Genomic DNA, 25,706 nt, shown 5'->3' with positions numbered 1-25,706 from the left:
TTGACCATAAATAACAGGTTTATTAGGATAGCCACATGGTCCCCATCACAAAACAAGAGTAAAATAGCAAGGTGTACATAGTGCTATCCATTTCACCACAATAACGTAGAAACAAACATATGAAGGCAAGATGATTGGACATGCCTATAGATAATGAACACGAGGTTATCAAGCTCTTGCAACACACTGACGTGTGAATGAGTATTCAGCATGTTTCAATAATTAATTGTAGAACATTTTGGCATGGCATGGTAACTAAGCAGTCTCACACAGATTTCCTTTCAAGCATGCATCAGAGTTACATCTTGTTGGAATTTCTTGCCTGTGAAGAAATAGTAAATTGCCTTAACCAACAGACGATTGTGCTGCAGACTACTTAAATAATTGTAAAAACACAAACTGAATGCAACTTTCTTGTGCAGTTCGGCATATTCAGATGCAGTAAACCTCGTTATAACAAAATCGCACCTGACAGAAATACCTTCATTATATTCAATTTTTGTTTATAGGCATATTCATCACATGCTGACAATGGTAAGAAACATGTTAGTGCTATTTCGTCATATCTGATAACTCATTATACTCATGGTCATTATGTCGAGGTTAGACTCCATAGCATGTTTGGCAGGAACGTTGCACACAGCATGAGTATGAAGAGGAGAGTGCCACATAAAAAACTGGACAATATGCATGTTAGTCATTTAAGGCACTTTAAGGCACACATTACGCTACAGTCTGGCATGAGTAGGCACAAAATACACCACAGTCTGTAGGACAAAACAATGAAAAAAGCACCGGCCAATCCATGTGAGTTTGCTGTGAGCTGGTTCAAAGAAGTGTTAAAGAAGCAGTGCAATCAGCAGGCACATCAAAACAATAAATATAAGTCAATATTGCAGCAATATTAATAAATACATGTCATTTCCCAAAGCTCATCAATAACAATCAACACAGAACACAGCAATCCACTTCATAACACATTAACTATACGTCATATGTATGAATGCATAGTATTGAGTAGACATTGTGCAAACAGATATGCCAAGGGAAAACGCTCACACAGACCTCATATCAAATACAAACACTGCCCACATGTGCTATCACAGTTTAAACAAAACACTCCAAGCAGCAAAATGAAAATGGAACCTGAACCTCTTCAAAAAAATTCATGTTAGTGAAGAAAAAATAAAATCTGCTGGTTTAACTGCTTGACAACATAAGATGACAAAGAACACTCACTATAGAACCTAAACCTAAACGCCTGGTATTTAAAATCACCGTCACCACAGCGAAACAGCTAGGAATACCAAGCTCAGAATCGACTATCAGTGTGATATGATGACTCAACATAATTGGGGAGAAAAAAGATGATGATATCAAAAAGAAAATGCCAAAGCAAGATACGGTCTAATAACACCGCAGAAAAACAAAATTTAATATACAGGCAGCGTTATACAAAGCCAAATTGCACTCAGAACAGCACACAGGTGTAATAATACACAAAATGGAACAAAAATGTTTCCTTCTTTTCTAAAGTAATGAACAGCAATTTTTTTAGACATATTCAAAAGGTAAGATAAAATTGCAGCCTTTTAAGAGTATTGTATATGTATCACTGGTGTGGAAAGGAACAAATTGTCAGCAAAATGATTTGCTTACCTGGTTCTTCGTTTAAGTTTGTTAAATGAGGGATACACCTCTAGTATATATTCAGTGTAGTGTCATAAACACCCATTGATAAATCACTCCTTAGGCTCTGTTTACAGGACATGTTGAAAAGCAAATACTAGTACAAAACAAATCTTCTAAAGGAACCGTGCAACACTTCCTGAATATGGCAAATAAACATATTTCCTTGATGAACACATTAGCAAGTATCAGAGCCAAATATTGTCTCTGTACATGCAGCCTAAAGCCTGCAATTCATCCCCTTGCAAATACTGCTTGTGTTGTTTTTTGCTTTTACACAAGAGTAAATGCAATGGCTACTGGCTATTCCAGCAAAAGCAAAAAAATTGAGAATCTCATTGCTTACAGGGCAGTGGCATTGTCTGGTGGCAGAGAATGATACCAATGCACCACTACTATGGCCTCCTTGATTATGGTTATGTCACACAATCTTGTGGCCATGTCAATCGAAAATCTCGGCACAATTATGGGCTAAGTGTGATAGGCATTGTCTCAAGTGAATGCAGGGCATTGCTTTTATTTCAGTATGGACGAGGAAAACTAGAGACGCCATAAGGGCGCAGCAAAGACAGGATCTGATTACCAATAAATCTACTTACTACAAGATGTATTCAGAAACTTCTCGCTGGATAAAGCCATCTGTAAGAAGACATCTTTTTCATACAAGACAAATTTCGGACTTCTAATAAAATATGTGAAATATATTTTAATTTTTAATTGTGAAATTGTGAAGTTAACTTTTAATTGTCAAAAGGTGAGTGCAGCACAAATAATCTTCAGATGCCTTTTTCTCTGTCTTGCTTGTTAAACGGTGATAAGTTATGCTTCTGAAACTTGTACACTGCTCTAGCGTGATGCGGTGTTCCAAATTAAAGCTCAGCCAAAATATAGGTGACAAGTGATACCTTGTGTCACTGGTTACATGCAGGTGGCTAGTACAACGCTATTTATACAAAACACAGAAAGAATCAATTATTCCGAGTTGCATAAATCCACTCCAACTTATGTCAGCCCCTAAGTCACTAAATCAAATCTGAGGCCATTTGTTCTTTCTACCCGTACTGCCTCTAAATTAACTTTCTTTTTTTTCAGACACATCAGAAAAAGAAAAGGGAAAAAAACAAGTTGACTTGTATTCATGGCCAAGGCACAAAAGGGATGGGATGAATAGGGGTACATGAACAATAAAAAAAGCACACGAAGTACCCTTTCATTCATGCTTTCACACTTGAACCTTCCCTAGCTCGCCCAATTTCCCACCTTAATATCTCTTGCTTATGATCATATTATGGAGATAATTTATCCATCACTGCTTTCATAAGCTTACTATTCCTGTATCACAACCAAAGAACAATGTGATCATAGGCATGTACCAAGTACATCTACTGAAAAATAACCCAAGGTTTTATACAATTGGATTATTCTTTTTTTAATGCTTCTTACTGTATTGTTTCATTCTTTAACAATGAACACCAAACCAAAACACAAGCTTTGTCTCCGTTGTAAAATATAGAAAAATAATGTACCAGTAAAATCAGCCCTATCACATACTGGAATGTCCTCTCATTTCTTCTTTTTTTTTTTCCTTTCTTTTCGACAACATCACAGAGTAACCGGAATAAGTGAGACGACAATACATGTAGTGCTCCAGACAACTTAGGGATGATTTCAGAGCAGCTGCCAGATTGATTAACCATGAGCACACATGCAAGCATAAAAATATGATAATAATCATCACTTTTTCACTGAGAATACACTGCATAAGCCAAACCCGCTCGTGGGTACGAGCCATGTTTTGAAGCAACAACAACAACAACAGTATCAGCCGGGTGAGCCACTGGTCCTCTACTCAGTGGTGGAACAGCCATTTCAGCTTTCGGTGCAATTCCTGGCGTAGGCAAAAGCCAATTTGGAGCAGCAGCAAGCACTTTTGGTGCAGGGTCGAACGCACATATGCTTATCATATAACACGCAAATTTTAATTGATGTAGTCGATATGCTGTGGAGACGGGTTTGAGCGAGGCTCACCTTGTGAGCGCAGTCACAAAAGAATGCAATGGTCCTTCACACCGTGACACAAAAAGGGCGCTGCGGCCGGGTTCGTTGGCTCTCCGATATGGCGTGGAGAAGGCAACACAGGCAGATCGTCAACAAACGCGAGTTTATGAACCAAGGATTCAACACAATGCGACAGTCATGGCTTGTGAGCAAAGGCTCACTGCAAAACCAATCGAGTATGCGCATGTGCGATGAACATGACATCATGCAAAACACTCATGTCATGCCACACGCATACGGCAGTTTTCAAATATATAATTGGCGTCAGTGCAAGTGCGCCTGCACGAGATGCAAAGAGGGTTTTGCATTTGCTCACGACACAATAGTTTTGCGTCAACAAACAGTGGCCGCCATCGAAGTGTAGGCTCTCACCGTGTACCATATTCGACCTCAGCCCTCATAAATCTGCGGCTATCAAAAGCAATAAACAATATCGTAGGTTCTCGCTTTGTCTCGTTTGGCTGAATCAAATAGAGAACTGCACAACATAAAAAAGTTGTGCAAACAAATTTTATTTTTGCACCTTTGCAATTTTTGCATTCAAAACATTCTTGCATCTCTCCCTCATCAATATGCGGCTGCCACAGCCGCAAGCAACCTCGCAATCTCGAGCTCAACAGCGCAACCCCATAGCCATTGAAAGGCTACTCCGACAGGTCACGAACTTCGGGGCACACTGATAGCTAAGTCGCAAGTGCGAAATGATGTGAAAATTGGTCGTGATATCAGGTCATGGAAAATAAGTTCAAGAATACATATAAACTGCAGAATGCACTAAGGCCAGCGACGAATACTCACACAGTTCTCATTTTTTTTTTTTCTCAACGGTCCCCATGTGTTCAAGTTGAGTGCTTATACATAATGCAAAATTAATAACCAGTCCCATATCCATACGAGCAGTAAAACTGGTGTTACTATCATAAATCATAATCTATTCATTAACTCAGACATGTGAAAGCCGACATGTGCTCGCGAATACCATTCTAAACTATTCACCACGTGTTTTTTCAGATCACAATGGCTGTTTCATAAAACCCTGCTATCACCAACAGACAGTGAAAAAAACTAACCTTTAATCCTAGAATGCGACAGCCTCATTTGGCAAACTCCACGGTATCACACGGCTTCGATAAACACCGAAATAAAGTGTCAGCAAGACGGCATAGCGGCACCACATTTAAGTCCGTCAAGAAAAATGCGGGAATGACAAACCGGCCAACTCTGACCGGTCTCTGATTCCTTCTACGATGGTGATGATAGCGTGTTGTTGGCTTTGATTTCAGTTTTGCTAGCTGCAAAGCATCGACGGAAGGAGGGTTTCGCTCATATGCTCATTTTGGCGCAGGCTCGGCACAATTTGCAGCTAAAATGAAGTTTTCGCGCAGGATGGCGTAGAAGCCCACCCTCGGTGCAGTTTGGTGCAATTTGCGCAGCTGTTTCACCACTGCTACTACATTTTGATTTCACTTCATTCAGCTCCCCTCCCTCACTAACAGTTTGTATACAACCCAACATTGATGCATTTAGTAATGGTATTCCTCTTATGAATTAAGTTGAAAAAGACTGCATCTCATTTTTCATGGCTATACTTCAAACCCACTTATAGCATTACAGGTTTTCACAATATGTACTTGAATGTAACAGCGAACAGTTGCTGCACCTTCAACTTTTGTGTGTGTTCTGTGGTAAAATAAACCACTTACTACAATCTTCCCGTGCCGCACTATTGGTAATAACAATTAAATCTGGGCACTGGGTGCATGTAGCGAAACAAAATGGAACACGAAATTCAGGAAAAGAAAAAAAGCATTCGAGCCACTTCGCCACACCCAACTTGGTGATGCACACCCTGCGAGGCATGTGTTAGTCGCGTTGCCTCAAAGAAAAAAGAAACGCGAGTCACTTTGCTACACTTGCTTTTGTGCCACATACCCGCACAACATGCCCTACTTGCCCCTCTCCCTTCCATCCCTCCGATGTCGGCGAGAGGGTGGCAGGGAAACAGGAGAGGGGCGCACTACACCGGCAATGTAATGTAAAGAAGGCATGCCGTGTGGGATGCACGGCACCAAGGTGCGAGTGGCACCAAGATGGCGTACCAAAGTGCCTTGCGCTCTTCCTTTTTTTCTTTCCTTCTATTTTTTTTTTTGCCGGATTTTGCTTAATTTGTTTTCTCTCTGCGTACACACCCAGTAGGCAGATTTAATTGTTAATAACAATAACGCGACATGGGAGCATTATAATGAGTGGTTTTGTTAACCATACAACACATACCTATAATAGTTGACGGTGAATCGGCTCTTCATTGTTATATGCAATATATTGTTAAAACTGGTATCAAGTGGGTTTGGCTGTATATATGGTCATGTGAACATTTCTACCCAAATAATTTCATGCTCCAAGTTTATCAATCCTTTCAAGCAACGTACAGTAGTGAACCACTGTAGTATCAGTAACATACCTGGTTTTCATCTAGGACACCGCACAATTGCGACCAAGGAAAGCAGTTGTCCTAATAAGGACAAGTCCAGTTGTCAGAACCTTGGCTCCAGTGACAACCCTTATTCAACCACTGCGATAACTTCCAGTTAACATACAGTGGTTCACAAAACATAAACTGAATTGCAAGAGTGCGTTTCACACCATACAAGAGGAGCACCTTCAGTTAACAATCAGCTGCAACCACAGAGAGTCAAGGATATGTGAGGTAATGATGGTTAGTTGGAGTAATGCCTCTCTATTTGAAAGAGTCAGTAATGCAGTGCAAAGGAAGTCACAACATACCTCCCATCTGCCGCATACCCTTCTAAATGTACACATGCTACTTACATGATTGACACACGTCCATCAGACAAGTTCGCACTAAGTTCTGAAGCATAAAAAGAAAGCTTTCGTCAATATGATAACATTAGTGGGGTGAGTTCTTGTATGTAGCCTGGAAACGCAGGCCACTACATTTCCTACTTAACAAAGGAACAACAAGCAACAGCAAAATACACCAGCCCAAAATTGCGAATGGGAACAGGTGATGCATCTTCAATGGATCTATCAGGTGGTGTGAACAAATCAGCATGATCTAGACTGCCATGCCAGAGCAACAGAACAATAGTTGAGCCCAGGGCTACATGAGGTTAGTCATACAATGGAAGGGAAAGTGCTCTGTGATTACCACCATTCACCTGCACCATTAATGTTAATGCTATCAGTTTCCCTATTCCCAGCACACGGCACTACGATAAAAACCACACTGCTGGCTTTCCTACCACATAATTCTTGAGACAAATGCTAAAGAACTTATAAAATAAATGCACCGGCTCTTGTGACTATTAACTGTGAAGTGGTTGTGGTACCTCAGTACAAACAGTTAACTGCCACTCAGATTTTGGAAGAAAAGAAAAGTAGACGCTTGTCTCTTTAGAGTCACAAGATGGTACAGTTACAGAAAGATGTGCCGGCACACTCCAGCAGCACCAGTGCAGCGTCTCCAGTTCTACATTCACATGTGCAATCAGCGCTCAAACAAATGGAAGCCCCAAAAAGAAGGCAGAAAGACAGTGACAATAAGTTGTGCCAGTTAGCATTAAGTAATCCCAGCCACCGTACGTGCCAGCCTTCACTGCACCTTCAGGTGTACTGCCATGTTCCGGCCTGTGCGCGCAAGCAGCTTTTCAGAGAGTGGTGAGCTCACTTCGAGCCAGGTGTATCCCGGGGTCAGCGCCACCTCCTCGACAGAAGCCTTGCACGACACCAGCACGCAGAGGCAGATGCCATCCTGTTCTCCTCCTCCTGCAGTTCCATTATGCTCCAGAGAGAGCACACCAAGTGGCTTGTGAGGTGGTGGTTCTGAGCTGAACATGTTCTGGAAACAGAAATTGAGCAGAACTTACCACAGCCACGCACACCTCACTATAACAGAGTCACATCCAACATTGAAACACCTTCTTCATACCCAGTATTCGTTACAAGCACATATATTCGTTACATACTGATATCAGCCAGAAACATTTTTGATCTACTTTGCTTATCTGATAATCCATCATGTCTGCGTTTGTTAGATCAAAATTCAACTATAACTAGTTTAACCTCTTGGCTCATTCAGCAAAATATCGCCATCGGTATTGTTACGGTGCATTTGAACAGCACCGTGCATGCTAGAGGGAGACGAAGAGGAAGTGGTAGACTGTCTCCTAGAGCTGTGACCTTTGTACCAGCCTGTATTAGATGTTCCGTGCTCATCTGCAGCCACCTGCTGTCCGATAAGTTCCGCAACGTCTGATCTTGGCATATTGCAGAAGATGATCACTGAAGACCTGCTTTCTGAACAAGCTGCAGTTCTTTGTAACATTATGGTGTCTTATCATGACATCTCTGACTCTGAGGATTGCCCGCTGGGACAGATTTCCATTGTTACCCATAAGATTGACACCGGTGATGCTAGTCGTATCCGCCGACGACCTGATCGTGTGTCTCATGCAGAACGCTACACTATCCAAGCTAAAGTAGACAAGATGCTAACCAAAAGTGTAATTCAGCCAAATTCAAGATATAGTCGAGCGCGTCATTGCCCACGCCAGTCGCCTCTTGTCCCCTTCAGAGCGCAATTTTTCTATCACTGAGCATGAGTGCCTCGCTCCGGTGTGGGCAGTGGCTAAATTTTGCCCTTACCTGTTTGGCTACCTATTTTCTGTCATCACAGGCCACTATGCACTGTGCTGGCTATTGTCATTGAAAGATCCAACTGGCCACCTTGGTCGCTGGGCACTCAGACTTCAGGAGTTTTCTTTCATTGTGATGTACAAGTCTGGTCGCTTACACATAGATGACGACTGCTTGTCTCGTCATCAAGTCGATCTTCCTGACAACGACGAACAGGATACCAACACTTGCCTTCTGGCCATTTCTGAATTTCGCGACATTGTTACTGAGCAGTGAAAGGACAGCTCCCTCTGGTCCATCATTGAGCACTTGACTTCAGGACAATCAGATCGCTCAATCAGAATGTTTGTGCTCCATGACCACATTCTTTATCGACACAACATCAGCTATGATGGACCAGATTTACTGCTAGTTGTCCCTTGTCATCTCCATTCTACTGTTCTTGCTGAGCTCCATGACGCACCCACTGACGAACACCTTGGCACCTGCTGCAGTTACAACAGAGTTCGATGTCGCTTCTTCTGGCCAGGCCTTTACCGCTCTGTGCGACGTTACATTGCAACTTGCGACCCCTGCCAGCACTGAAAGAGTCCATGTGCGCAACCTGCTAGCCATCTTCCTCCAATCGATGTTCCAATGGAGCCTTTCTTCCATGTGGGCATGAACCTTCTTGGCCCCTTCCCCACATCCATAAAAGGAAAGAAATGGATAGCCGTTGCCACAGACTATGCGAAGCAGTATGCCATTACACGTGCCCTGCCCACCAACTGTGCTACAGATGTAGCAGGCTTTTTACTTCAAAACATGATTTTTCACCATGGCACGCCAAGGCAGTTGCTGACAGATCGAAGCCGCTACTTCCTGATTCAAGTTGTCGAAGACATACTTCCTTCCTGCTCCACCAAACAGAAGCTCGCAACCGCATATCACCCACAAACAAACGGACTGACTGAATGACTAAACCACATCCTTACAGAGATGTTGTCTATGTACGTTTCAGAAGACCATCGTGATTGGAACAGCACTTTGCCTTACACGACATTTGCGTACAATTCGTCATGTCATGATACCACGGGTTTCTCGCTTTTCTACCTCTTGTTCGTTGCCATCCCACTCTACCTTTTGACACCTTGCTACTTTCGGTGTCGCGACATGAAGGTGTCGCAACATACCCCGGAATATGCCTATGACACCGTTGGTCGGGCTCGTATGGCTCGCTAGATTGCCTGTGATCGACTTACAGCGGCTCAGGCATCACAAAAGACTCACTACGACAGTCACCACTGGAACCTTCAGTTCTCTCCTGGAAATCTCATTCTGCTGTGGACTCCAAGTCGCCATGTCGGCCTGTCCCAAAAACTGCTGTCACGCTATACCAGCCCCTATCGGGTATTGCGACAATTAAGTGGCATAAACTATGAAATCACGCCTGTTGAAGACATGCCATGGTGATCCCAGCTATGAACTGACGTCATCCACGTGTCCCGCCTAAAGCCATACTGTTCATCTAGTTAGCTATCATTCTAAAAAGTGCCAGGACGGTGCTCCAGCCCCGAGGTTTATGTCACGGTGCACTTGAACAGCACCGTGCGCACAAGAGGGAGACAAAGAGGAAGTGGTAGACTGTCTCCTGGAGCTGCAACATTTGTACCAGCCTGCGCAATTACCACTAACCTTTCTCCATGTAAATAGTTATAAATACAATTGTGCATCGGGCTTCTTCTTCGTAACAGTATTTACAGGACCCTCCGTGAGATTTTTGTATGATTCAAGCAACATGCTACTAAGGTTCACAAAGCACTCCTAGGAGCACCATTGTTGACTCAGGGGAAAGCTAGCCACGACACGATTGAACCCTTCTAAACATTTTTGCAAAGGCAGATAGGGCATAGGTATAAATTTCTCACATTCTCCAGTTTTGAGAGCTAGCTTCAGTAAAATTGCTAATATATCCCTGTAAAATGAAGAGATCAGGAGGGAAACTGAGGGGCTAGTAAAATACCTGAGTTACTTGATTATAGGTGCAGTTATTTCATGGATCAACATCAATTTATCCGTTTACTTATTAGTTATTTAGATCGCTGATTAAAATTGTTACTAAACATCTACAATGCAAAGCAGCAAGCAGAACCATGCCATCACTGCACATTGTGTGCACAATAGACAATATCATACATTCAAAACTGCAATCACCTTTAGGGGAAAAAAACTGTTGCACTGCCTTTGTGTAGTCCCACGACATGCCTTATCCATCACTGCAGCTGGTTCAGCGGTTGGTATTTCAATACGCAGATACACATAGTTATTAGCTTCTACTCTACACCTTTTATCCTGGCAACAATGCATAATTACTTTAGATAAAACATTTTAACAAAATTCACTTCTTTTTGCATCCAGTGCAGGCTTCAACAGGAACTAAATGAAAGCGTCAGACTAACTTCACAATATAATAGCGCTGCCAATGAAGTGGCACAACTAGCGAATTAAGTCCAGGAAAGATGAGGATTAAATAAAATACATAATTATGGGTGAGGTGAAATGGACAAGAGTGGTATGGTTGTAGTCTTCAACACTACTATACCTTCAGTTTAATGTCTAGCTGTGAAGTTGAAATCTGGTGTACACTGTAAATGCCTGCAAACACCAGTTTACAAATCATGCTACAATGATTTTACAAGAGGGTACACATTAGCTTTAAAGAGTTTTCAATTTTCATCACTTTTGAAAGGATCTTAACCAGTTATGGGCACTGCAAACAAGCACACATTGTCTGTGCTTTACACAGTGATGATCGTGTCTGCAAAGTAGTACACTGATGCACGCAGTGAAAACAGCAGAAAATTAAAATGAAAGCCTGCATGCTCTCTTCAGAATGGCATGCAAATGCTAGGAAAGGATCAATAAGAATATGTGCATTTAAAGCAACACCCTGTGCACTTTGTTTTTCAAACGCTTTCTTTTTATAACGTGACCAACAATACTCATTTCAAGAATAAGTATGAACTCAAAAAGTTTCGTAAAAGAAATAAATTGGTGGGCTGCATTTACTCCTAGCTGCAACCTAAGAGTAATTTTAATAACTGATGATTATTGCAAGTACTTTAGCATGAGACTTTCTAAGAGTATAATGTACTTATGCAGCGCCCTCAACCATGCTTTGTGCGAAAGAACCGTGCGTGCGGACAATAGCAAAGTGAACAGCCGCGGCACTAAGCATCAGTTTCACAGCGCATCAGCATCTTCAGCGGTGGCACAGGGAAAGGGAGCGCTGTTGTCCCTGATAAGCGATAGGCTCAACACACAGTTGAGAGTGCTGCAATATGATAGCGCACGAGCACAGTCACAAGGTTTTATTTCATATTTCGCGGGCTATCTTTAAACGCCAAAAAAGATAGCCACACAGCATGTGCATTGCCACAAAAATTGGATCGGTCGTTTCTGAACCCCCTCTACAGCACAATGAAACGCACTTGGCCCTAAAGTGAATATTAAGATTCTGCATAAATGATTTTGGTTAATTAACTAATTAAGTGGATTATAAAATATACTCTAAGGAGCGCCATATGATGGCAAACCATATGCCATTGGTTTTATTCAGCTGTGGCTGAGCCTTTTCTTAAATCCTTGATCCAAGTTAGGTGAAACACCCTGCATAAGAGCTATGTGGACAATACAGCCGACTTCCATTAATTTGACCTACAGGAGCGGCGAAATTGATCAAATTATCTGGCAAGTGAAATTAAAAAAGAGGCGCAAGAGACATATAACGACATTGTTGCACCAAATCTAACATGCACCCAGCTTTTATGGGTGAGAAGTAGAAAATTAATGTAAAGTGTCATTAGAACTTTTAAACAAAGTCAAAATCTAGCATGCATTCAATTTTTTAACAGGAAGAACATAGCATGCCCCCTATTCTGGCAATCCCAAAAAGATAAACCCAGTGAATCTTACTTCCACAGAATCGAAATACACTTACACTTAATGTCCATTGTCATCACTCCCAGACACCACTATAATAATGCTGTGTATGAACAACAACATGTCGTCTGCCATACGGTGCATGGCACATTTGATATTCTGCATTTACCAAATTCTGCAACAATCGCAAATTGGAAGCTGGTCCAGACTTAGACTAATGACTTTGCTAGTTTGTCCTGCAAGAGGTGGCAAGAGGGAGGTCGTGCCACCCCCCCCCCCCCAGAATTTCAGGACCATGAGGTTAAATACCATCGTACGTACACAGATTGTGCATGTACAGTACCTAATGCAGATATTTGGCTTGCACCTTTTTACTCTTCAAAAATGCATCAGATAATTCCTTCGCAGGTGCCTAGAAAGCCCCTGCAAACCAACCACTTCATACAATTCAGTTTTTTACTCTCCTTGGACTCACTCACTGCTGCACTGGATTGTTGGTTCTCAAAGAACAATGGAAAGAGCTACAAGCTTCTTCAAATGCATCCTGTATTAATGAAAGATTTTAGTTGTATTGAGTTCATACAGCTCGCTGATTAACTTTTACAGCATTGACAACTTGAGAGGGCAAAGCATCTGCAGCTATGAGATGTGGGTGGTAGGACTGGTGACTATTCCAGTATATCTTACCCGGATCTTTTTATAAAGGCAAAGGCATTCTTTTCTGCTGTCACAAATGGAATCAAGGTAGCACTGGCATTGCCTGTCACCACTTGTACCGTCGAGCATTCATTCAGCACCATGAGAAGAGTGAAAACATGATGCGAAACAATAGGCTTGATGGTCTTTGTATGATGAGTGTCTATCGCAAGATTGGGCTGCTAAGCACGAGGAGATGGGAATGAATCTTGGCCACAGAGGCTGCATTTCGATGGGGGCAAAATGCGAAGACACCCATGTACTTAGATTTCGGTGCACGTTAAAGAACCGCAGGTGGTCCAAATTTTTGGAGTCCCCCACTACGGCGTACCTCATAATCAGATTGTGGTTTTTGCATGTAAAACCCCATAATATTTTTTTTTTCCCGTCACGAGTGAGTGAATATGGACAAAGATGAGTTCATAGATTGAGTCATCACTGAATTTGCCTGGAAGAAAACACGTCTGTAGCTTCTGTTTACTGACGAGTGACTGTTGATAGCATTCAAGCTCTGATTCAATAGAATCTGCAGGGCAAGCATTCTGTTTCTAGAGACTTAGGTTTCAATAATTTCTTATCTATAAACATTGGGCTTTGTTTAACAAAGGCAGCTTCTCCTGACCTCGCTACACTTGGCTGAATTAGAACGGTCACTTTGCACACGGACCTTGAATGTGCATGCCCGGATGCTCACATGAAGCCATTGCATTGTGCTACAAAGACAGTCCCACTCCGCGCTAAGCCACTGCATTATCAGAAAATAGTAAGAGAAATAATTACACTTAAGGCAGCCTGGGCCAGTCACGCATCAAAATAACAACAAAAGTTGGACTGCAAGAATCCCAAGTAAAAGCTATGATTGAATAATTTAATGTCCTTTATTAAAGACAGAAAGGCTCAAGGTTATAAGAAGGGGAAACTCTCATCTTGCAAGTTTTTCTAATTGAAGAAAATATTGTAATTCTGCTAATGTAGTCCACAGGTGCAATTTTTTTCAATGCTGGAGATGAGTAAAGATGAGTAAAGGCATGAGCAAGAAAGGGTGCTTGCACGGTGCAGCGGTACCATGAGGTGGAATGCGAAGGAGGAGGGTATGGCAAAAGCATGAGAAAAAAAGTGTGGTGCCGTGCAAGATGGGCTCTGCGGTGACAATGGCTATGATATGGCACCAGAGTAGTGCATGTCATCTGTATGGAAACAAAGCACTGCATGAGCGGAGGTCTGTCTGCGGTGGCTGCCGTGAATCGCGCCAACGCATCACCCATGCGCTGCCTGTCGCGATCTCCCGATTAGCGAGGCACGCCACACTTGGCTCCGATTGCATCTTGCCGCACGAGACAGATTGTCTGTACCAGCAAATATATAGCGATATGAAATTATGTATAGAGCTGCACTCAAATTTCACATTAGAGAGTATCATAATCATTGGTGAATTTTTTCATTCTCTGCAGCATGAAGTACCCACTGGCATCGTCACTTCTGTTTTATTGGTTGTAATAGCAATCGAAACTTGTGTGAGGGCGGCGACACTGCTGACAATTGATGTTTCTTTGCCAAAGCATGTCATGACCCAGAATCAAAAATTTTAACCTTCTTAAGGAAACAGTAAAACCTTTACTTGCTTACTCATACGGGCAAGTACAATAGTGCGGGGGGGGGGTTGAGGCAGTGGCACTGTCCCCTCCCCCACCTTCCCACCCCTAGAAAATTTTCTGTGGACGCCCATGCATGTGATAAGACTTTGTTGCCACTAGGTGAGCATGTAAAAGAATGTTAATTTTAATGAGCTTTTGTAATCAAAGACAAAAAGCAGCACATCGTCATCGTAATCAGTTTTGAGAACTTGTTCTATCGCCATGTTGTGATGACACTGACAATGACTGATGGTAGGCTGTCATGAACACTATAAACGTGGTTTTGGTTCTGTATCAACCGCATTGTGCAGGCAATTTCGGGACCGATTTTCTCGGGAAAGAAGGCCCATGTTAGAATGTAGTAATTACGGTAATGAACTGATCATTCATAGTGAAATCCAATTCTCGCTTGAATATGTTCCAAGGGCGGGCTGAAAATAGTACCATGAAATTCCGAGCAAGCATTCCTAACCATGCAAGCGCCCCTTCCAGTGGAAGCGCCTCTGTCCTCTCCCCCCCCCCGTCCCTCCACTTCCGAGTGATTTGAAATTGGCACCAACTACTGGGCAAGCGCAGCTTCCCTTTCTTCACTCTGTTCACCGCTCCATGCATTTTCACCGGACCACTTGGCTAAAGCTTTTTGTCAATGTTTTTCCAAAATGGCATATTAAATTACATAAAATGTCACAATTTATGGAGAAATAAATTTATTGCTTAGCTGCACTTCTGCCGAGGCCCAATAGTTCACCATACCTAGGTATCTGCATAGCCACAGCCTTTGTCAGTCGCCATTTTGGTCAAACGTGCGAAGTGTCACATATGAATTAAGCACAAGACACATAATGCAATTTTGCATGCGATCTGTCATATGACGCATCGGAGTCCGACTTGCCGCATACGACGATTCAGGACACGTGGTACGAATGAGCGAGCAGCACGTAGCTCTGCCCAGAACTAGCACCCCTGCATGGGCGCTCGGAATGACTTCACAAATAAAGTGAAAACAAACATGCTTGCACAGCTCTCTTGTTTTAAACAAAAGATGCCAATATAAACACAACTATACGGGCAGCATAGACGTGTTTCTGCACATGTTTCTGCAAGGCCAAGTCCGCAGTGTTGACTCCGTTAACAGCCACCAATAACTAGCAGCCAGCAGGCCTAGCTCGCTGGGCCATCAAATCAGAGACTGGTGGCACTTGTGACTTAACTGCATGCAGCTCGTAACAAAGTGCCTATGTTGGTCAGCACAACGTGTACACAATTATGTCGCACTTAAATTGCAATACAATTTGATTTCATGGATGCCGACGGAAGCAAACGAGCAAGCCAGGCGAGCCTACAATCACTGGGAGATTGTATAGACCTACCTTGCTGGCTGCCGAATCTGGGGTAAGGGCCGTGTTTTCTTTCTTCACCATTTTTACGAGGTGCAGCCCTGACACAGGACCAAGCCTTGTGGTCAAAATGGTGCTGAAGCAGCCAGCACCTTGTGCGCACCCATGTACCATTGCATTAGAGGTGAACACAGCTCTTGTCATCTAGCATCGGCACATGGAAGTATGCAGCGTGCGAAAATTCACCAATGCGTGCACACAGCATCAAGACATCGAATGCAATTTCTTCGCCGTTGGAAATCGTTTCTCTAAATTTTGGTCGCCCAAGTTGAGGGTGCAGCCCTTATAGGAGTCTATATGGTAGTTCCTTTATCTGTATTGTCTTGACTTTTCAGGAACTCCTTGCAAAAGTGGTACAAAAATTGCATCGTAATTTAGTTAGGACAGCGTAAATGGGTAAACGTGAATTTACCTGGATGAATCGTTTGAGTGCAGTGTGAATGCTTCGAGATGGGTTGATCTCGCAGGTAGGCAGGTGTGCAACACCCTTCTCAGACACAAGCACATGGAGGAGGTTGCTGCATAAATGTCAACCATAATAAATGAGCATATGTATAAGCTGTTTACTGTTTTAATGCATTTTGTGTTGTAACAGTGATAATGCTTGTTTAGAGTATTTATCATTGTTTGATCAATACTGATTATCTCATCGATTTGGATCTGCATAGCACAAAGGTGTGCATTGCCAGTTTTCTGTGCTAGGCAAGTAAGTCCTGGGAAACCAAATTTGTTTCTAAGCAACATATGTCACATAGTCACGATCATGTTTCCAGCCTTGAGTGGCTGCCGAAGGTAAATGGAAAGAGATACAAAGGCAAGGTTTATAATGGAGAGAGTCGAACATCTAAAGATATGCAGTGCAAATTTTAAAAGACTTCAGGGAATCTTATCTGGCATATTAAAGCGCTAAAACTGAAGCAATTGAAGGACGGGTGAATACAAAGCTTGTACAGAAGTCATGAGATGGCTGACATGGAATCGAGTGGAATGATTCTACTAATGCCAAAGCAAAGACGAAGCTCCTGCAAATGCAAGAAGTGAAGCAAGCAATGACAACTTCTTCAGGTTAACTGCTTATCATAGTAACTCCTCTTCAAATAATCTAAGCCTGCCCAGTTTTCTTTATTTTCTTTACCTGCTATGCTCTTCTAATCTCTTTTGCTAAAGTTTAATTATACTACAACCAATGTGTATGGACACAGTGTCGTTATTTAACTCCCATTTCTTTTTACAACTGAATAATTCATATATGGCAAGGCCTTTATCAAGCAAAATGCCCTTACCCTTCTCCCTTTCATCACAGCTAGTGTATGGCTAAATCAATCTGCTGGCAAGCAAATTACTTCAGAAGTACACAGCATTCCTCTTACTGACCTGTAGAAAGCAATCGTGAGGTCTAGGATGTATATACAGCTACAAAGAAAGTATTTCTGATGAACACTGTATTACCTACACTGAGTTCAGTGTGTTGGAACAGAACAAAACCAAAACCGAAAAAAGAAAATGGCATTTTTGATTGGAACAAAAACGTAAATGAAACGTTATTTATTAGTATTTTGTTTCAGAGTGAAACCAAAATATTTTTTATCTGTTTTCGGTTCAAGGGGAAAGTCGGCAATGTGAAACAACCAATGTCAGGCAATGTCAGCATTAGCGCATATCTCAGGGGTCCATATAAGTGCGTATCTCAGGAAGGGATAGTGCGAGCGATAGCCAATCAAGCGCTCCACTAATCTAAGCCTGCCGCTAGGTGCACTAGCAGTTCGGCATCGTAGCAAAACCCAGGGCTCGCGTGCTGAAGAGCTCATCATCTTGTTTTCTACGGGTACAAGACTTTGTTACCGAATTTTATTGTTTATTTAGTTTGTTTAAGTTTGTTTTATCGGAACAGCGGTCTCGCATTTCAGTGAGTACACTCGATAACGTGCTGCTTCTGAGATTACGCTTTGTGCCTTGACTCAAGGCACTGAGCATGATCTACAAATCCATAATTCACTTACTGAGAAAAATAAATACTATGTTTTTACTGGTATGTTACTTTGACAATTTTTGCATGTGAACCAAAACAATTCTGAACTGTTACAGATAATTTTTTTTTCCGTTCCAGAGCAGAACCAAAACAGAACTTTTTCGTAGAACAAAACTAAAACCAGAATGAAAAACATTTTGTTCTGACACCCTGGGTATGTTACATTTACAAAAAACTGCTTAGACATTGTAATGTGAAGCTTGCAAGTTACCCCGGTAGCATATCACATATTAGGCAATGTACATGGCTGACAACCACACATCTGCCAAGAGCACTTGTGCTTTTCACAGTCCTCATTTGGTATAGAAGCATACTAATGAAAGCCTCAGATCATGCTTTAGAGACCTGATCTGTACTGACATAGCATGATTAAGTCAAGAATGAGTTAGGTTAGGAATTGTTGAAAATGATGATGATTATGTGTGGTGTTTTATGACGCTAGGGCCAGGTATGGCCAAAGAGCGCCATGACAAATGGTAATGTTAACGATGTATTGTGGATGGTGTGGACAATCATTTACTTATGGTAGATGTGATGTGGCTGTAAAAGGGTCTAAAAATTGCCGCTGTAAGTGGTGTAAAACATACAGGTACTACTAAAATAATGACACTGATTAGTTAGGGATGTGGTCTGTGGCAAATGTGTTTTGTTAAAAACATATGACAACAAGACAACGGTGACACTAGAGCGAATTGTTGAAAATGGTTATGCTATAGCTATCAATTTGCAATGAGTTTTACAATCGCTTACTATGGCATGTCAAAAATTGTCGTGACAGGGGCAGCCCATTGAGTTTTTCATTGTCTGCTTTTGGCACAAAGGGGTACTGAGAAGAGAATTTGATTCTGCTTTAGAAACCTAATCCCAAAAGACTTTGCATTATTAGGTCAAGTAAGACCAAAGCTCGAAATTCTCCAAAATTATTGTGCAGCAGCCCTCAGTCTGGGCTAAGCTTGGCCTATATTAACTTGCACATGTTGAAAATTGGCCATGTAACAGTGGGCAGCATTTACTGAGGAGAGTCTTTAATTGTGCTTTAGAATCCTGATCACAACTCTTTATCAAATTCTTGGAAATGATCACATTACAGCCCTCAGCCTACATTAGGGCTGAGCTTGGGCAACATGCTGGATCAATCTGTTTTAAGGATATTTTACTCACAGTCATTGACAGGCCACATATGTGGGCAAAATTCCCATCAATCCAATTATGTGTTGCAGTGGACAGTTTATCGCACAAAGATGAAAGTAGGCTCCCAAATGTGATCAGTAGAGAATACAACCTCTACAAGCCTGCGTGTAGAAAATAGCCTATGCAACAAATGATGCAAGCACTCAACTAGCACAAGCAAAGGCTGTGCTATATACTGACTTGGCCTTTTTGCGAATGATGGTGACCAGGCGCAGGCAGAGCTTGGCATGTGGCCTGAGGGCTGGCAAGATGGGTGGATGCCATGGCTGGCTGGCATGAGTACTGTGGTAAAGGCGGGCACGTTCAATCACGGGCAAGATGTCCCTGCAACGCAGACTTAGCTGTTCCACATCCCCAACCCAGGCTGCCTGCAGCGATTCTGCGTCTGCCTTCGACACCGTCTTCAGCTCTCCCCCTGCAAATAGCAAATCAATTTTTTCAATTTCAAGTTTATTACATACATTAGGAATGATACATGGTTGTGCATATACAGAAGGAGGTCCCAAGGTTTATTCACCGTTGGTAATGGTCATAATATCACTGGCTTATTAATATAAACTTTGTCATAAACAAATATAAGCTTTGCAACACCATAGGTATGAATGACAAGCATACTGAGCACAAAGTTGGACAAGCATAGTAAAAGGAACATATAAGACAACAGGTGCTCCTCTTACTCCGTTTGCCCAAGTTTACACTCAAACATGCCTATGTTCAAGACCAAGACCAAAAGCACAACTTCACATCCTTTTGAGCTGGGTTTGAATGATGGTGCCAGCAGTGCAAAAAGTACAAAATAGGCAATTATGAGTTGTTTGCATATCACTGTACATAACTATTCTCATTGAACACTGAAGAATTTAGTACCAGCTACACCCACAGAAACGCACCTGCACCCGCCCTTTGTTCTTTCAGACTCCAAAACATAGTTTCACCGAGACACCAATGCTCAAAATAAGTTCGCCTCTGCCATTACACAAAGGAAATAAGCTATACTTCTGGACAACTTTCTGTGGCAATGAAGCGAAAGCTATTGGGGCAAAGCACACAAAAGCAAGAGTGTTTTTTATAAAGTCCCACATTTCCATTTGCGTTAGCTTAAATTGAGGAAGAGAAAACATAAACACCTTATTTACAACCACTAAATAAGACAAAATACACAACTGAGTGTTGAAGTTATTTTGCAGCTTTTACTTTCTGCATCTGTGCAAATGCGAAACGACTACATGTGGAAGAAAAACCAAAAGCGCTGTCAAATGCTGCCGGACTACTTGGCACGGTAAGACATGCGCAGAAGCTCTGCCCCCGTGGCTTTCTCTTCATTACCAAGAAAAGTTCTATGTAAATATAACATAACTGTGGCTGGTTATGTTACACATTCGTTAGCAAATTGCATGATGTAATTAATAACTTATCATCACGCTTTCCATCATCGCCCCTTTATTTATTAGGCGACTTTAACCTTCCAAACATTAAATGGAACACTCAGTCTCCTTATTACTGTTTTTTTCGTCTCAAGCCAAAGAATGTTTAGATTTATGTTCCACATTTTCCTTTTCACAATTGGTCACTCAACCTACTCGGAATCTCAAACACTGTCGACCTAGTACTTACTACTGAACCCAAACTAACTTCCAACATTACCTTCCTTCCACCTTTAAGTGACCATTCTGCTATGCATTTTACCGTTAGTGCCAGCAATCCGAAAAATATCAGGAAAAAGAAAACAATACTCGACTATAGGAGAGCAAACTTCGAGGCCATCAATAGCGAGTTACATATGTTTCTTGACACATTCCTGATTAACTTTGATGACTATTCTGTGCAAACTAATTGGGACATGTTTACTCATAAAGTAAGTGAACTAATGAACAAATATGTTCCCAGCCGTATCTTAACTTCTAACCCACAAGCCCCCTGGTATAACACTCGCATTAAACGACTTTCTAACCATAAAAAGCGTATCTACCACTCAGCTAAGTTGTCCTCAAGTGCTTCTCATTGGATGGCATACAAGGCGGCTTCTAACGAATATATTCAAGCATTAAAACTTGCTAAACATACTTTTCTTCCTGTTACTCTTCCATCTATTCTTAAAACTAGCATTAAAAAATTTTGGAAAATAATTAGACCTGTTTCTGATAACTTAATCTTATTAGATGACTCTACTGGGCAATCTGTTCCTAAGAATGGTGCTGCAACTCACCTTAATGAAGCCTTTCTCAAAAATTTTTCGGGAGCTCCTAATAAGCAACTTCCCAAGTTACGTAACTATGATTATCCAGTCATGTTCCCAGTAATAGTTCATACATCTGGTGTTGCTAAACTTATTGGCAAACTCGCCTACGATTCTTCGCCTGGCTTCGACTCAATTAACACTAAGTTCCTAAAAAACATTTCCGTATACAGTTCTATTATACTAACCAAAATTGTTCAACAGTCAGTCAACACTGCCACTTTACCTTATCAGTGGAAGGTTGGGAAGGTGGTTCCGCTCCACAAATCTGGTAACAAGAACATAGCAACCAACTATCACCCCATCTCACTTACCAGCATGTGTTGCAAATTGCTAGAACACATTGTATTCACAAGCCTCGTCGACTTTCTTGAAGATAACACATTTTTTTCACCTGCACAACATAGCTTTAGGAAACCATACTCATCAGTTGCATCGAATTTTTGATTGTTCATCATGTGCTGACTGCATATTTTTAGACTCCTCAAAATCAAGTCTGTGACAAACTTCGAGTCCCCATTTGAATATTGATGCTAATCTTTTAAAATGGATCGAACGTTTTCTTGTTCATCGCTCACAATACTTTACTGCTAACGACTGCAATTCGCCGGTGTGCTCTGTTGCTTCCGGAGTTTTCCAAGGATCAGTTCTCGGTCCTTTGTTGTTCTCAATATATATTAACGACCTTCCTTCACAAGTAACTTCTAACATTCATCTCTTCACTGATGATTGTGTTATATTTAGAGAAATAAGTACAGATTGTGATACTAACCGTCTTCAATCAGACCTTGATATAATATCTAACTGGGGCAGTTTATGGCTAATGGAATTAAATGTTAACTAGTGTAAAGCTATGCATCTATCTAGGACACATAATGTCTCTCAAGTATGCTATTTAAATTACCTTCCTTTAGAGCAGGTAACTTCGTACAAGTACTAAGGAATTCATATCACATACAACCTTACCTGGACAACCCACATTAATAATATAGTGAACAATGCTAACCACAATCTTGGTTACTTAAGGCAAAACATTTTTAAGACTCCAAACTCTTTGAAATTATTGCTTTATAAAACATTAATACGCCCAAAATTATAATATGCTACATCAGTCTGGGACCCTAATAACCTAAACTTAATTAACGCATTAGAATTAGTTCAGAAAAATGCTGTTCATTTTATTATTTCAAATTATAACAGAACTGCCAGCGTAACAGCTACAAAAACTAGCCTTTCTCTTCTATCTCTTGCAGCCCGACATAAAGTTTCCTGTTTATCATTATTACACAAAATTTTTTACCATACAACACTGCGTGATGTATTCATTCATACTCCAGACTAAATATCTCATCGCATCGATCATTCTTACAAGGTTCACGTCCCTTCTTGTAGCACAAATACTATTTCCCAGTCATTCGTATCTCGGACGTCACTAGAGTGGAACCACCTTCCCGCAAACATTGTATCCATCAGCGATAATTTCTTGTTTCATGATGCCTTAACCAACATTACTTGCTAGAATGTGGTTTCATGTACTTGTATATATCGTCCTTTTTTTTATAGCTTTTGTAATTGCTCATTGTATTCCTACTGAATTACTTGCGAAATTATATTTTTATGATGTTTTTTATCTCGTGTAATACTTACTGTTCAAATTTACCTGTAACACACTCTCTCTGTAAAGCCTTCAGAGGCCTTGAGGGTATAAGTGAAATGAAATGTTGTCAAAAAGTATTTGCTGTTTGTTTTTTACACTTTGTGTCATTTGAAAGTCGCAAAAATCGATCTTGCTGTCATTTGCCTGCATTCATTTTGTCATCTTCTTAGCCTGACTTGCATGCTTTTCTTGTGACTTAAATGTGGTAATTCTTATTTACGTATATTTATGTACACAAGCGTTACTGTACTGATGTACTTCTTGTGTCATATGGCGATTATCTTCTTTTTTTTTTTGCACTGTTATAACTTTTCTGACATTGTAATACTGAGTACTATGTCATTTCGGGGGTGAATTTGGGTTTTCAGGAGGCAGGTGCAATGTCAGGCTTTCTTGCCTGTTTGCCAGTTCTATTAAACATATTTTTTTTCTAGTTGTCTGAAATAAACTTCGAACTTCAAGTTACATTTTGTTTAAGTTTGCTGGTACTTAAATAATTATGTTAGTGCTGTGGCTAAGTCATCTCACTGATGCTTCACCTTTTTTGAAAATCTAATTAAATAGGCTAGCTGAAATTTTGAATCTGTGAAGTTGAGGCCAGAGCTTTCACCTCAGGATTAAAAAGCTGTAGATGAGCAACAAAGTTTCACACTCACCGACTACCGTTCCACTGAAAACAAATCTGTACCACTGGCCTTGCGCTGTTTCGACCATCACAAGTGTAGAAGGCTCAAAATCTAGGCCGGTTTCTTCCATAACTTCTCGCTTGGCAGCCTCCTGAAAAGCGAACAGCGGGAATTCACTATGATCACATAACACAAAGGAAGGTAACTTATATTAGTCACATGCGCTCCTAATCCTTATTGAGCTCGATCAGCATTGGATCGAATTTTTGAATGCGAACGCAGCACGAAGCGTCCAAGTAAAGCATGTTTGAGAATAACGTATAACAGCGATCTATCTGCACAGCATTCGATCGTAGTCGATTCATACGCGCTTGAAGATGCCAGCGTGACAGGGGTATTAAAGGGCAAAACGCGGAATTTAGAAAAGGCAATAGCTTACAATGATATTTTCACCAGGCTCCATTCGTCCAGCAGGCAGGTACCACGTGCCTGCGCAAGAACTTTTCGCTTCCTGCATCATAAGGACCTCGCCTTTTTCGTTGATGGCGACTGCAGCGACGATGTAAGTCACCGACTTCTTGACAACTGGTTTGTAGTCAGGTAGCACGGCGGACTCGATTCCTTTAGCAGCTAGGGAATAATAAAATACACTAATGGTGGAACACTGCCAATATTTAAATCCACAAAAAAACAGCACCACGCAGGTTATTACCTGCTACAGCATGCAGGAATGCGAAGTTCCTCGTATGAGGTACATCGCACCATGCTCACAAATCGAGACCCGGGACTATAAAAAGTAACTGTCACTTTACTTTCCTTGGTTCTATAGATAAATAGCAATACTTGAAAACGTTTTGCTCACATTTTTATCCCATTCCTGGTACACAAGATCCCATTACGGCTGTCAAAAGCGAAGCAATGGAAATCCGAAACAGCGACCACACGCTGACAGCCAACTCACCAAGCTCCTCCACTTGATCGGCGAGGCTGTAGTCTATGATATCGGCTGCATCGTCGTTTATCGCCAGACCCTTGAGCGTGTCGTGTATCACGCTTTCTATTTTGTCCATCCTCAGGAAGTTAAACTCAACAATGCGAACCAATTAAAAGATCTCCAGGTACGCCCAAGGCATTCACATTCACACCACTCACGAGCTGTTTCTTGTTTTGGTATAACCGTGCTGCTGATGATGATGCCGCGTTGGCAAGGCAAAAAGAGGAAGATGTTTCTTTTGTAAAACTTTTTAGAAATAGTATACTAATATTTTATGGGGATAAATTTGTACAACAAATTTATATTGAAATATATAACAAAGTTAAAGATAGGGCAATAACGTTGAAGAGAAAGCATCCTAAACCAAAACACGATTTCACTTTCCGCGGAATATTTAAATGAAAGGTGGTGTTCGTCCAGGTAACTGCGGTCGCAAATAAATTCGTTTTCTGTCGCAAAATATAGAAGATTGTGTTGGTACAAATCGTCATGTACTGTGTTGCCTTTGTCCTACTTGCAGGAAAGTAGAGGAGAATAAAGATGAGGAGTGACGATGGAATAATACTATGCGATAATTGCACCTGTTGACGATCAGTCCAATTCGATCAGTGTCCTGGCTTAAGACACGCACAATGTGCACACAAACACATTAAATCTATACGCAGAGCAATATACTTATACAGTTCCATAAGAAACGTTTACGTGCATTAACTATATATTTACGCGTATCATAGTTTCAAACCGCACAGTTCTCCAGGGGTGGGATTAGAGAATAATTATGCAAGATCATGCGATGTCGTGGGAAGGGTCGTACTATTCTGTCGCTGCGCGGGAAAAGAAGGATGCAGCTTCCATTCGATGGCGGAGACCCCATAAATAATTCACAGCAGATTATGCGGACCTGCTTCGCATAAAAGACTTA

General features: G+C 41.4%; 1 protein-coding gene across 1 annotated transcript; it reads right to left on the bottom strand.

The window, feature by feature from the left end:
• On the bottom strand, positions 1-24,955 carry LOC126521354 (8-oxo-dGDP phosphatase NUDT18-like). Its single transcript, XM_050170040.3, has 6 exons — positions 24,752-24,955; positions 24,230-24,420; positions 23,821-23,941; positions 19,452-19,686; positions 16,464-16,569; positions 1-7,606 (listed from the first exon to the last, which is right to left on the bottom strand). The coding sequence occupies exons 1-6, from the start codon at positions 24,858-24,860 to the stop codon at positions 7,361-7,363; spliced, it is 1,008 nt and encodes a 335-aa protein (XP_050025997.1). The 5' UTR covers positions 24,861-24,955; the 3' UTR covers positions 1-7,360.
• Between the last annotated feature and the right edge of the window lie 751 nt (positions 24,956-25,706).

This window comes from Dermacentor andersoni, chromosome 6 (genome assembly GCF_023375885.2).
Source record: "Dermacentor andersoni chromosome 6, qqDerAnde1_hic_scaffold, whole genome shotgun sequence".
NCBI lineage: Eukaryota > Metazoa > Arthropoda > Arachnida > Ixodida > Ixodidae > Dermacentor > Dermacentor andersoni.
This window is presented reverse-complemented; position numbering and strand designations above follow the sequence as displayed.